We start from the raw sequence: 14,797 nt of genomic DNA, 5'->3' as shown, positions 1-14,797 counted from the left end.
ATGACTCTCTTGCTTATTATTTTACTGATATATAATAAGCACATAGCCCCATTCAGAATTTAATGGGGCTTTTAAATACTTGTTGAAAAATTACTTGAGTAAGGTATGTGTGACAAAGCATTCCACATACTGCATATGTTTACAAATGTGCTGTCAGTTCAGTGTTTTGTGTGCTTGTTTTTAAAGGAAATAGATGTCAAATTACCCAACAGTAGCTTGGGGAAAACAGCTGAAAGGAAGAGGCACATACAAACACAACTAAAGCATAAAAATCAGTTACGCAAATCATATTTAATTTTTCAGAGTAACTCTGGGATTTCTCAGGAACTTTTCAGGGGTTAATTAATTAGAAGATTTGTAATTTTGTCCCTACTGGGGATGTTTCTGTGTGTGGTGTAGCTCCATTAGAAGATGTGGTATCTTCCAGGTTGCTCTGTCAGTTTATAGGAAACCATAGTGCATGCAATATTAGCGCACATTATAGAATATACCTTGTAGTCTTCTGTAATGTAAAGCAGAATTCCCAAGTTCTCTAATGTTAACATGGAAAAGGTTTTCTGAAAGTGGAAATCTTTAAAATGGTGGATATGGGTTTGTGGTAATGGGGCATCATGCTATGTATGTTGAAATTCTCTCTACAATTAATACAAATACAGAAGTTCTTACAAGAAAAAAGGAAGCAGCAAATCTAGATAATCTTGACCTGGAAAACCCAGGCTGGCCTAATCTTGTCAGATCTCAGGTGCTAAACAGGGTCAACCCTGGTTAGTATTTGGATGGGATACCAGCAAGGAAGTCTGGGTTGCTATGCAGAGGCAGTAAATACAAACCACTTCCGAATGCCTCTTGCCTTGAAAACCATATGGGATTGCCACAAGTAGGCTGCAACAGGAGCGCATTTGCTCACCACCAAATCCAGATACCCTCACTGAAGTTCAGGCCCACACAATTTGAGATCCATTAAGACAAACAGAGCACACTAGTCATGCAGGACAGACTCAGACCTTAAGCAGGGTTTTTGTAAAGGGTCTGGCAGGTTACAAGCGTGAACTTGTGTTCTATGGTCAGCTTTTGGCTTGGTAATCACCAGGAGACATTTGCCACGTTTATAGCAAAGGCTCTCTAGCAACCCCAACAAGAGGGGGGAGGAACCTTGCACCAGCATGAGTACACATTCTGCCAATGCAAGGGGCAAATGCACCAGTGGAGCGGCAGTTTATCCAAGTTTAGCTCCATGGCAGCTAACGTGGTAGTTTCCTCTGTTGGCCAGGCCTGCCAGCAGCATTGCAGGGCGGGGACTAGTCAGCCTACAGTACCCAGCCAGGCCCTGTGTGCTGGCAGAGCTGCTTGCAGACATACACCACTATTTTCATGGTGTATCTCTGTTCTCCTGGGTTTTGTTGCTGTTGATGTTTTCAAGTTTGCCACACTGAAGGAAAGCTCTTTCACATCTGAGACATAGGAGGTAGAGGCTGTATACCCATTAGAAAAAGTGGCACAGCACTTAGCCATTTTTAAAAGGAACCTCAAGAAATTACAGGTTTGCAGTGAGCAACAAATAGTTTTTATTTTCATACTCATTTTTTAGAATATATTGTGTTTGAACATATGAAGCTGCCTTATACTGCCTTATACTTGGTCCATCAAGGTCAGAATTGTTTACTCTACTCAGACTGGCAGCAGCTCTCCAGGGTCTCAGGCAGAGGTCTTTCGCATCACCTACTACCTGGTCCTGTTAGCTGTAGGTGCCAGGGATTGAACCTGGAATCTTCTGCATGCCAAGCAGGTGCTCTACCACTGAGCCACAGCCCCCATCCACATGCATATTATTGTCTGCTTCTCAGTCTTTTTTTGATAGATAGGAGAGAAAGACACTCACACTTAAAATACTGGCTTTTGTCAGATGCATCTGCTGATATGGAACATCTGGAAATCCGCTTGCTTCTTTCTCTTCACCTTCATTTGGAGAGGAGCTTAGGTACCATAACAGCAAGTGAGTTTCTGTTTTGAATCTTACCTGTGTCATGTACACACTACTAAGTATCAGCCCCTACCACATCTGTTTATAGTTATACTAACCTACCTTGAGGGTTTCTGGAAGTATTCCAAGACAATGCATACGAAATTATTAGGATATGCTAATGCTACTTAACTCCTGAGAGCTAGTAGCTCAGCCCGACTCAAGACTGGTCGCTGTGAGAAACGCCATGGCATGAAATTACCTAAATTGCTAGAGAAACCTCCACAAAACACACTTTCCCAAGACCGTCTAAGAGCCAGCAACAGACAGGGCATGCCCAGACATGCCCACAGTCAGACATAGCAAAGGGTTTGCAATTTCCCACGTGTCCCGCCTCTTCATTAATGGCATTTTCTATTTATTTATTATACAATTCCCTCCCTCAACTTTGCAGGGGAGGCGAAGACACACAGAACTTTCCTAAACAGGGACCCGGAAGCAATAGTAGCGCGTGCCGATTGGTTCTCCCAATCCAAACCTGACACATGACCGGCGTCCCCCTTGTTCGAAGTTTTTTTGCGGGAGAAATCGATGACATATTATTATGGGCGGGGCATCGAACGGCGCGCACTGAAGCTCCGCCTCCATTATGACTGTCAATGATAGGTTCACCAAGGAGAGAAGGGTGGAGCTAAGTGAGACGGGGGCGGAGTCCTGGTGCGAGGACATATATAAGGGCTGTTTTTTCGCGCGCCCCTGCCACTTTTCCGGTGGGTTTCTTGCTCATTGGTCGTACGCTTGCTGCAGTGCTCCTTTTCCCTGCGAAGATGTTCGAGGCGAGGCTCGTCCAAGGTTCCGTCCTGAAGAAGGTGCTGGAGGCCCTCAAGGACCTCATCACCGAAGCCTGCTGGGACTTGGGCTCGAGCGGCATCAGCCTGCAGAGCATGGACTCCTCGCACGTCTCGCTGGTGCAGCTGACGCTGCGCTCCGAAGGCTTCGACACCTACCGCTGCGATCGGAACATCGCCATGGGGGTCAACCTTGTCAGGTATTGTCGGGGGGGGGGGGGGGGCAGAACGGGGACTCCCTGATGCTTGTTGCGGTAAAATCTGAGGGGGAGGACTAAGGGTTGTGGGGCGGTTGTTAAGGCGGGAATTCTCTCCTCCGTTGGGCCAGCCGAAAACAATCTTGCCAGTCGCCTTTGTGACGCGAGAAAAAGTGGCTGGCTCTTTATGACGCTTTGGCGGGAAAAGAAGGCAAGAAGAGGCGTGGCGAGCCTCTTTGCCTGTCAAGGGCCTTGGCGCGCGCTCCCTGTCCAGCAAGCTGATTGGCTAGTCTGTTTCCCTCTTCGTTCTCTGCCCAATTCTATTGGTCGATACCAGCCCTGACGTGTGCGTGTATGGAAGGGTGGATGATTGGCAAAGTAATAATTCCATATCACGATGGGAGCAGGCTTGGCATGTGTCACGCTTTCTTTTTCTGAGCCTGCTGGTGCCCTCTGATGCTGCAGGCCTAAAGCAGAGAAAGTGGTGCACTGATGCAGCTTGCTGCCTCGCCTGCTAAGTTTCTTAAGCAGCAGAAGGCCTGAAAAATCTGATAACGTTTTTGCTGCAGTGTGTGGTTTATTGTATTTCAGTGCTTTATAACAATTGGAAGTAGGAAAATGGTTGATTGATGATGCAGATGCCCCTGTTCGGCTGGCTGTTCTGTGCCGAGCATCATTAAAGTCTTTGAGTCAAGAACTGCTTCTCTATCATGTAACCATTTTCAGTCATTGTCAACTCTACCAGGAAAAGAAATCCTTGTCACCCATTTTTGCATCATTACATATTCTGTACCTCAACCCAAAGGTTCTCAAAGTTGTTTATAACATAACGTAATCCAGTTTCTAAAATTAGTGGAACAAATAATACTGTGAAAACAAGTATCATTGTCCAGCAGCACCAAGAAAGTAGTTAAATTGGGAAGTAAACCAAAGCACTACTAATGGATAATGAAAGCAGAATAAATAGCGCAACATAGATATATACAGGAATGGCACATAAATATTTATATTACATTAATGGCCATTTTAAAAGAGTAGGAAGAAACAAATACAGTTAGTATACAAATCTTCACATTGCACTGAAAAGTCAGTGGACGGTGCCAAGAGAGTTGATGAAATTAGTATTTCACATTTTGGGTGCTACTGTTAAGAAAGTGCTGCTTCTGAACCTGCTGTTTTGCCTTTCAATTTAACAATGGAGCAAGACCTATAATTGTATCAGTAAATTCATATAACTTTATACTATAATAATGTATCTGAGGAAATGAGCCTAACATTTTGCCTTTTCTTTCCTAGTATGTCCAAAATACTGAAGTGTGCAGGTAATGATGACCTAATCACTCTGAGAGCAGAAGACAATGCAGATACACTCGTTCTCGTTTTTGAGACACCAAGTGAGTAGAACTGGTCACCTTTTGTGCTAGCCTCTGTGTGTTGCCCAAATTATTAGTCTTTCTCCAGGAATAATTAGCTTATTCTGTTCCAATTGTTGACAGGCAAGTTTGGAACCCAGTCCCCACCCCACAATCACTAGGGTTCCCGACTCACTCCTTGTGCCTTTTTTGTAGAGCAAAACAGTTTCGTTTTGCAGAAATGGGCCTTGAGATAAAGTATGCATTTCTCGTGAGTCATTACTAGTTGAAGTTTAGGGATACTCTGATGATAACCTAGCATGTATCCACTGTAAAAATATGATGTAGGTGAAGAGTGCCAAAACTGTTCCATGAATACTATGGACCATATTTTCGGTTGCACCTATGTACTATGATCGCACACATATTGGCCATTGAAATATCTGGGCTTGAAGCATTTCTGTTTGTAGATCTTCTTCAATTCTGAAACTTAATGCTTGGTTGGAGAATCAGTCATGTAATATATTTGATTGACTTGTTCCTGTTGCTTTTTTAGACCAGGAGAAAGTTTCGGACTATGAAATGAAATTAATGGATTTGGATGTAGAACAGCTTGGAATTCCTGTAAGTGTTTCATTTTCAAATACTGTGATTAACTGAGCTAAATCTGTTAAAAGTTTACATCTTGTAGACACAAGGGATTGTGAAGCTGAATTAGAAGAGGAACGAAAGCAATACTGAGAAAGGAGAAGTTTTCCCAAAAGCAAAGAAATTGATATCTCTCGGTTACCCATAAGAATTCATCCATTCATTTGGTTAACAAATCAGATATATGGAGAAATGCTTCAATTACCCTGTGGAGTTCTTGAAGCATATTACATTTCATGATTAATCAAACAATAAAATTGTGAAAGATGCTAGTTGCTTATATGAAGCTCTGTTTGCTTGTTACAGGAACAAGAATACAGTTGTGTGGTTAAAATGCCCTCTGCTGAATTTGCACGGATCTGCAGAGACCTTAGTCACATTGGAGACGCTGTCATCATCTCTTGTGCAAAGGGTGGTGTTAAATTCTCTGCTACTGGAGAGTTAGGAAGTGGAAACATCAAACTGTCACAGACTAGTGATGTGGATAAAGAAGAGGAAGCTGTAAGTTATCAAGTTAAATTTGGGGTATTTCTGTACTTTGCCTTATCAGTATTTTGCCTACAGTCTTCAGTTGTGAAATAACATCTCTCCCTTGTGGTACAGAATAACTCAAAGGGTGTAGGAATTTTATTGCATCTTATGCAAATACTTGCTTTGGGCTTTTAGAATGCAATGCTATTGTACTCTATTTTGTCATAGGTTACAATAGACATGAACGAGCCGGTCCAATTGACTTTTGCTTTGAGGTACTTGAATTTCTTCACCAAAGCCACCCCACTGTCTCCTACTGTAACACTTAGTATGTCTGCAGATGTTCCACTAGGTAAGTGTTCTCATTTAACTGTAACATGCTCATTGTCTTAGTTTTAAAATGTAGGCTTTGCATTAATTTAGTTGATCTGTCTTCTGCAGTTGTGGAGTACAAGATAGCAGACATGGGACACTTGAAATACTATTTAGCTCCAAAGATTGAAGACCAAGAAGAATCTTAAGAGTTTGGGAAAAGAAAACTTATGAGAAGTGATCTGCGCTGGAAGCCAGCAGCCATTCAGTTTTTCCGTATCGGTGCATCGAGCTATCAGATATCTGTGTCTTAGGCACCACTGTAGATATTTCTGTGTAAATATTTCTTTCACTTGATATGTATACGCCATTTATAAAATATCCCCTTTTTTCTACCTAGCTTCTACCCAATGTTTTTAGATCCTATTTTTATTACTAAACTTTTACTCCGTTTCACAGGAATGGTGTTGAAGTATTTAAAACAAGAATGGCAGTCTCTTTACTTTAAAATGAGATGCTGATGACTCCCAAAATAATTTTAGGAGAAATCTGCTTTTAATGGTTTGTTTTGAAGCTGGAACTCTGACAAATGAACACATGTCAATAAAGAATAAATATTCAGTTTCGTACCTTGCCTCAGCATTGGTTTTGATTCTGTGAAGCTCTGTTGCTCAGATAACAAAGATGATGTGCTCAATCTTTTTTAATGGGAGAGTTTTTATTCAATATTTACATGTAGTTTTTCTTTATGTTTTGAAGCCACAAATATAAAGATCTGATGAAGGCGGAACCCTAAGCAGCCTTCACTAAAAGTAGCAGTTGCCTTTCCTACTGCAAGATGAAATTGACTTCTGCATGTTTGTTGAACCTTGCAAGTTAAATAATGCAAGATGTGTTCTGATTTTAAAGCAAATGAAGCAGTGAGTAGTAGCTGTAACTTGAATCCGTGCTGTTTGCATTCATTTGGATCACAAGAGTTCTATGAAAGGAATATCTTTTTTTCATGCATTGCAACTGTGCTGAAGACTGATTGTCAAAGATTAGAATTTCAAAGAAATCTGGACATTTCTGAGAAGCCAAAATAAAACATGCATGTTTAAGGTCTAAGACAACATGAGGCAATCTATTTTAGCATGTTCAGTGGTATTAATTAGTTATTCCTTTGCCTAGTTATTTCCTATTCAAAGTTTCAGGAAACACAGTCTCAAGCATTTAGGCAGTCAACAAGATTGACTCCTGAGGATTACAAGCAGGGAATAGAACACAAAACTTGCTGGCTCTTAACAGCCTTGGTTGTTTGCAGAATTGCTATCCCTGAACCGGGGTAGCTATAATAGCCTGTTACAACACAATTACGTGGGTCCAGTGGCACTTTAAACTAGTGTGCTATACTTATGCCTATAAGTTGCTTTTAACCAACCAGGGACCATCACTGCATTTGTAACAACAGTTTCCACAGTTGAGTGAAGAAGTTCTTTTATTCTGAATCTAGTGCCTGGTAATTCTGTTGGGTGCTCATGAGTTACCTAAATACTCTATTCACTCAGTGTGTAATTGAATAAATGTATATTGCAGTTCACGCCTTTTAAAAAGCACTGATTTTCTCAGTCTTCTCGCACAGGGAAGAGGAGGCCCTCAGTCATAGCTGTATTACAGTGCTGTGTTCTGAATAGTTGGAAGACCACTGAGTTAGGTGATAAGCTAGATAAGAAAATAAGATCAAAGCTAAAATAGCAAAAAAGTAAAGGCAAACCAGTAGTTGTAATAAAGCCAAAGGAAAAAAATCTCAAGGCATTAAGTTCATTCAATGAAACAATTAGTTTCAGAGGGTAATTGTATTGGTTTGCAGTAGAATAGCTAGATTTGGGTCCAGTGGCACCTTAAGAGACAGATTATGTGCGTAGAAGCTATCCAGAGTTATAGCTCGTCAGGTATCTGGCGTGGGGAGCTGACTGCAAAGCTTATATCTCCAAAATTGTGTTGGTCTCTAAGGCACTGCTAGACATACATCTGGCTGTTCTAACTGTTTAGGTGATAAAGAAGCCTAAATATAGTTTCATGAGAAGGTATGTGATTTGCCTGCATATGATCTGGTTCATACAATCTGCAGGGTTGTGCTTGCCCTGGAGGGCAACAGCCATTCACACTTGATTAAGAGTGGCACGAATCGCCAGAAGAGCTCCAGACTACTGAAGTCAGTTACCCTAGAGAAAATGGCTGCTTTGGAGGGCAAACTCTGGCACTGAGCCTCCCCCAAATCTCCAGGTATTTTCCCACCAAGATCTGGTAACCATCCTGGTTTTACATTTTGTGAGATGTCCTGGGGAGAACAACACAGCTTTGCTAAAACAGATTTTGGAGCTCTAGGCTGACCACTGCAAATTGCAAGGTGACTTGCACAGCCAGTGAGAGCCAGCATGATGTAGTGGTTGAGAACAGGTGCACACTAATCTGGAGAACCAGGTTTGATTCCCCGCTCTGCCACTTTAGCTGTGGAAGCTTATCTGGTGAACTCGCTTATGCACTCCCAACACATGCCAGCTGGGTGACCTTGTTCCTTCCCATTGGGAATTGTAGTCCACGAACATCCGGAGAGCTGCAGGTTGCCCACCTCACAGGGTGTTTTTTGTGAGGGGGGAAGGGAAAGGAGATTATAAGCCCCTTTGAGTCTCCTTACAGGAGAGAAAGGGGGGATATAAATCCAACTCTTCAGTGGATTCGGCACAGCATATTTATTGCCAGATGCAATCGCTATAAATGAATTTGTTTTCTATTTATAAAAAGGGGAAACGAGTTCATTTATAACGATTGGAACTCGTTATAAATATGCTGTGCAGAATGAACATTACTGGGCCTTAAAGACTGCAGGAGTGGTCTACACGTTGATCTTGAAATGAGACCACGGCCGGGCTCTCCGGGTCTCAGCGCCAAAGTCGTGCAAAGCAGAAAAGGAGCGCCCTCTGCTGGAAACAGCCGGGCCAGCTTCTAAGCGCCAATCCCTGTGAAGGGGGAAGTGAGCACCTAAGTTCCGCCATGCCCTGGAAGGGGAAGGAGTTGCAAAGACCGTCCACTTCCTGGTTGCGTTTGTTTTGCTGCAGGACGGGAGAGGGTGATCCTGCTAGAAGACAGTAATGGGCTTGATCGTCAGGTAGACTGCTTCGAGCCAAAGGGGGCTCAGTTTTGCGTCTCGGTGTGCAACGTCTAGAAACCTTTTCAGGTGGGTCAGGATCTGTGTAAAGTCCGTCTCTGCACTTGAGATTGGAGCAAGGTTCCTCGGGCTGGGTTTGGTTTGTTTGCCCTGATTCTTCAGCTGGCATTTCAAGCTTTCTTGTATGCATTGAAGCCAGCGCGGAAACGTGCCGAATCTATATTTTCAAAGCGATAAGGTACCCATGAGTGGTGTCTTGGTAAAGGAGGCCTGCCACCAGAGATGCCAGCCTCCAGGTGGCCCCTGGGGATCACTCGGAATCACAGCACATCTCCAGGCTACAGAGACCATTAGATCTCATGGAAAAAGTGGGCAGCTTTGGAGAGTGGACTCTATGACATTGGACCCCACTGAGTTCTCTGTCCTCCCCAAACTCCATCCTAAATCTTTAGGAGTTCCCCAACCTGGAGATGACAGTCCTCCCACCCCATCCCCCACAGGCAGTGGTGGGATCCAAAAATTTTAGTAACAGGTTCCCATGGTGGTGGGATTCAAACAGTGGCATAGTGCCAATGGGGCTGTGCGGGGCATTAATAATTTCTCTGTTACTGTAAAATCTTACTGTAAAAAAAAAGTTCCTAATTTCCAGCTGGTATCTTTCTGTCCATAATTTAAACTCATTATAGCAAGTCCTATTGTCTACTGCCAACAGAAACAACTACTTCTCCTCTAATTGACTGCCTGTCAAATACTTAATATTTTCAAATACTTAATTTTATTTCTAGAAATCAAAAGAAGGATACTTTCCTTAAACAAGGAACTGTACCATATTTCTAAAACATGTTTTTAAAACAGCCCAACAGGGAGAATTATCCCGTTTTCTACCTTCGCTAACCAGCCACATAGGAAACAACAGGACTTTATGATTTTTGGACCTAATGGAATTTCTAACGGAAAAGCAGACCCAGTTAGTAACCCCCTCTCGGCACACACAAATAATTAGTAACCCACTCTCGGGAACTGGTGAGAACCTGCTGGATCCCACCTCTGCCCACAGGTGGCTGAGAGACCTGGCAACTCTATCTGCCACCATGATGTTCTAAAATGAATGCAGTTTCTTAAAGTGAAATGAAGTATTATTCACCCTCTGCTGCATTGCAGCTATAGTTTCAGTTCAGGGAGACTGTCCAGCTCTGCAAGGGCCATGATTGACAGGCACTTTACTTGGAGACAATAATATGACTTGGCAGTTTTTATAAAAAGCATTAACCCGGCTAATTTGGTTGAGCTCCTTGCATTACTGTGTGCCTGTGTTGGTAGGGGAGATTTGTTTTTTAATATGCTGAATTCTTTTTAATTATCACAAACACTCTGTGAAGTAGGTCATCACTTTCCCCATTTCACAGGGGTTGGACTTTCACTTGTGTGCATTCTTTGCTTGGACAGTTACATGAAGGGCTGCCTGTCTGGATATGGCCTGTGTAGTATTGCACAGGTCTTTTCTTCCTTGTTTTTCACTCACTACAATTCTGTAAGGTAGATTTGGCTGTGAGAGAGGGTCTGGTTTAATGAGCAGAATTTAGACTGGGATAATGACTTCCTCCCACAGATGGATGTCCTGTTAGTTCAGGATTCTGAAAAGATAGATGAGCAAGTATATTGCAAAAAGATGAGGAACAAGTTGGGAAATTTATGCTATTTCTTGGTCTTTAAATATATATTTTAGATTTCTATGTGTACATTTCCAAAGCATCTGGAAATTGAAACAGGAACAGACCTTTATGTACACTGAACTTTTTCTCATTAAGGAACCCTTCCCTGAAAATGTCAGTGCCGTCATCTTCTTTTGCAGCTTCTTCAAATAGTGAAATGTGAGCCACCCATTGGGCTAGTAGAGAACAAAGTGCAGTGTGAACTTAAGCTCTTTTAAGAGAGTTTTTGGCCTTGCACTGCAGTGTCAGATATTATTTATATTTATTTTTGAAATTCATACCCCTGCCTATAGGGAGGTCCCTATACAAAATTAAAAAACAATGGTAAACAGGAATCCAAGCCAAGTGCATGCAGCCAACAGATCTTGGCCCTGCCTTGTTTCCTTGGTCCAGGTGTCCCTCTTCAGTCATCTGCTGGCTGACTCCTGTAGCTTCTCTTGTCTGTCACAGACAAGTAGCCTGTTCCTGGCACCCTTTCTTCCCTCCAGTGGCCACAGAGCAGGTAAGTATCCTGGCCGTTGACCATTGTTGGGGGGCGGGGGGTGGGGGTTCAGACCAGACATTGGCTCACGCATGGGCATTTATTAATTAAAATCTGTGTCTATATCTAACCTTTCCCATATGGCTCAAGGTGGCTTACAGTCCCAAGATTAAAAACACACAAGCAGGTACCTGCAAAGACTTGTGAGGGGCATCTCATTTTCCTCTCCTCCACTGTTTCTTCCTTCTATTTCCTGAAAGCCCGTATAGATTCTCCCCTTTTCCTGCTTCTTTCTCTCCTTCCCACCCAGCAGCCAAGATACATTTATCTGCCCTATATCTTCAGATTTTCCTCATTCAGTAGCCTCTACCTAGGGAAATTATGGGCCTTTGAGCCAGGCTTATTTGCATGAGCCCCCTGCCAGCTTTGCCACTTCAGTGGCTCCTTGCATGGCATTTTCTTTGCCTGGCCAGCATGTATGGCTACTCACCTAGCTACTTCATTGCCGTGGTGGTGCAGCTCACCTGCCCCCGCATAAGTTTCACCACATCAATAGTTTTGCTGGCTACTTACTTCGTGTCTTGCTTGTCACAGCAGCTGGCATTGCTGCTTCAGTGCTTCCCAGCAGTTTTGCTGACTTAGCATCAGCAGCCTCTCACATCCTGCCCCTTGGTCTTTTTGTGGCCAGCTACAGCCCAACTTTGGGTTGCCTCAACCACGCCAACCACTTGCAGCTTCCCCTCTACAGGAAACTTAAGAGCTGTGCACATGCAGACAGAACTGCTGTTTTGGGGAGTCCCCCAAGTTTTCAGGAAAATCTGTTTAGTGTACAGGTGATCCTGATCAGCAGATTTAGAGATCTGCTGGTGGGGGCCACACATTGCTATTAGGTGTATAGTTGATAAAAATACAATGAGACCTACCCCCCCCCCCCCTTTAAGAAAATGCACATAGGCTTTTGTGGGTTTTCTGGGCCATGTGGCTGTGGTCTGGTAACCAAAACGATCAGACCATGGCCCCACAGCCCAGAAAACCCACAACAGCCAGTTGATTCCAGCGGCGAAAGCCTTCAACAATACAATGTTCACAGTTTAGATCACATTACAAGCCCTTACACATTTGTAATTGGTTCAAGGTGAAGGAAAAGAGATTCCACATAAACATCAGGAAAAAACTTCCTGACAGTGAGGGCTGTTCGACAGTGGAATGCACTACCTCGGAGTGTGGTGGAGTCTCCTTTTTAAACAGAGGCTGGATGGCCATCTGTCAGGAGTGCTTTGATTGTGTGTTCCTGTATTGCAGGGGGTTGAACTTGATGACCCTTGTGGTCTCTTCCAACTCTATGATTCTATGAAATAAAATGGCATTTGATTTCCCCACTTGCCACCTCAGGGAGTCTTTCCATAAGGTGGGAGCCACTGTATGAAAAGGAGAAAGCTCTGTTAGGTGGCCAAACTAGTTACCTTAAGGAGGGGAAGAGCTAGAGTGTGGTAGCCAGAATACCGCAGTTGGGTAAGTTCCTCATTCAGGCCAGAGGCCTTCTGTGAGCAGTCTTTTGACCCTTGCCTTTATGTTCCTAAAGCAGAAGAAAGCTATTGCGGGCTTACCCCTTTCCCAGTAACGGGGTGACTGTCCTGCTTCTAGAAGTGCCACGTTCTACAGTCCTGTGCCCTAGCCACAGGCTTTGACTCACAGCAGGATGACAGCAGAGCTGCCTAGGCAACAGAGCTAAATAAAGCCTCTGACTGAACGGCTGCTGTCTTTGTAGTTTTAATATAGCAGCGTTGGTGGAGAATAGGACTCCTTCTCCTTAGGTATTCCCTCCAGAAATCAGCCACCATAGTGGGCCATTCTGGCACACCCCATTACAAACAACCTGATTTTTTAAAGCAGGAATGACTGTTCTATAGTCTCCCTGTGCACCCCCTAAAAATGAATGAGGGATTTTTTAAAAAAGGATCCCATAGTATATGGGGAATTTTCTTAAAGGTTCCCATAGTACAGGGGTAGGGAACCTGCGGCTCTCCAGATGTTCAGGAACTACAATTCCCATCAGCCTCTGTCAGCATGGCCAATTGGCCATGCTGGTAGGGGCTGATGGGAATTGTAGTTCCTGAACATCTGGAGAGCCGCAGGTTCCCTACCCCTGCCCTAGCATTATTGTCTTTTCCATTGATTTTTGTCTTCTCATAGTGTGGCCAAAATATGATAGCTTCAGTTTAGTCATTTTAGCTTCTAGGGAGAGTTTAGGCTTGCTGCATCTAGCCCTTACTTATTTGTATTTTTGGTGGGTCACAGAATCCGTAAATCTTTCCTCCAACACCACACTTCAAAGGGATCTGCTTTCGTCTTGTGAGCTTTCTTCATTGCCCAGCTTTCACACCAACACATAATAATAGAGAATACTATGGCGTGAATTAACTAAATCTTGGTTGCCAGTGACATCACTATGTTTAAGGTACTTTTCTAGCTCCTTCATGGCTGCCCTTCCCAGTCTCAACCAATTTCTTGGCTGCAGTCTCCCTTTTGGCCGATGATGGACCCAAGGAACAGAAAGTAGTTTTCTTCATTGTCAGCGTTAAAGTTGAGTAATTCTTGAGGAGTCATTACTCTTGTCTTCTTGATGTTTTGCTGTAACTTTTGGCCGTCATTATTTCAAGTCTTCGCTGTTTTTCTCCAGTAATGTGTCTTCATATCTCAAATTGTTAATGGTCCTTCCCCCAGTTTTTACTCCACCTTTATTTAAATCTAATCCAGCTTTTCTTATGATATATTCTGCATATAGATTGAAGTGATACAGAGATAAAATACCTCATTGTCTGACATCTTTGACTATTGGAAACCATTCTTTTCTCCTTTTTAACAGTAACCTCTTGTCCAGGATACAGGAAGTGCATCAAAACAATCAGATATGAGGCACCCCCATTTCCTTCGCTCCATCAGGTACCCTGAAGCAGGGGTCGTCATGTAGTCCATAGGTGTCAAACTCGCGACCTTTCAGATGTTATGGACTACAGTTCCAATCATCCCCTGCCAGCATCATGCTGGCAGGGGATGATGGGAACTGTAGTTCACAACATCTGAAAGGCCGTGAGTTTGCCACCTGTGATGTAGTCTGTCAGCTACTGTTAGCCTTTCTGATGCTTCATGGGGTATCCCTTTTATCCCATGAAAAGATCCGCTCTATTTAAAACTTTTGTTTCATAGGATTTTTCTCTGTGGAGCATAGCTGACAGCTTTATTGGTGCACTTCTAGGTCAGTGGTCTATTTTTCTACAACAGAAAAAAATAGGGATGGGAGGGGTATTTTGGGATAGTTTTCGTTATTCAGGAATAGGTGAGATTGAAGAAAAGGTTGGTGACTCTAGTGCACACAATGAATTTATATGAAAGGCTGCAAACAACAGAAAAGGGGAGGGGGGAAGATGTAATAAAAATAAGCCATTTTAAAAAGATCTCACCAAGCCACTCATAGTTGGTATGAACCACTTGAGATTGATAGATAAGCAAAGTAGAATTACCATCAAATCTAATCAGTGCAAGAGATATGCACCTAATTGTATCTGATGAAGTGAGCTCTGGCTGAGCAAGCTCTTTTTTTTTTTTTTTTTCTGTAAGGTGTGGTGATCTTGTAGGGTTTTTAAGGCAAAATACAGTTCAGAGGTAGC

The 14,797-nt window shown here is 43.1% G+C and overlaps 1 protein-coding gene and 1 non-coding gene across 2 annotated transcripts; one reads left to right on the top strand and one right to left on the bottom strand.

Annotated features, from left to right (window-relative positions):
- Positions 1-1,740: 1,740 nt before the first annotated feature.
- On the bottom strand, positions 1,741-1,813 carry TRNAA-GGC. The gene has a single exon. It is a non-coding gene; the product is annotated as a tRNA-Ala (tRNA).
- An 892-nt stretch (positions 1,814-2,705) lies between these two features.
- PCNA (proliferating cell nuclear antigen) lies at positions 2,706-6,417 on the top strand. Its single transcript, XM_048513503.1, has 6 exons — positions 2,706-3,008; positions 4,302-4,399; positions 4,914-4,981; positions 5,312-5,506; positions 5,705-5,828; positions 5,918-6,417. The coding sequence occupies exons 1-6, from the start codon at positions 2,788-2,790 to the stop codon at positions 5,995-5,997; spliced, it is 786 nt and encodes a 261-aa protein (XP_048369460.1). The 5' UTR covers positions 2,706-2,787; the 3' UTR covers positions 5,998-6,417.
- Positions 6,418-14,797: the final 8,380 nt, after the last annotated feature.

This window comes from Sphaerodactylus townsendi, linkage group LG12 (assembly GCF_021028975.2).
Source record: "Sphaerodactylus townsendi isolate TG3544 linkage group LG12, MPM_Stown_v2.3, whole genome shotgun sequence".
Classification (NCBI taxonomy): domain Eukaryota; kingdom Metazoa; phylum Chordata; class Lepidosauria; order Squamata; family Sphaerodactylidae; genus Sphaerodactylus; species Sphaerodactylus townsendi.
This window is presented reverse-complemented; position numbering and strand designations above follow the sequence as displayed.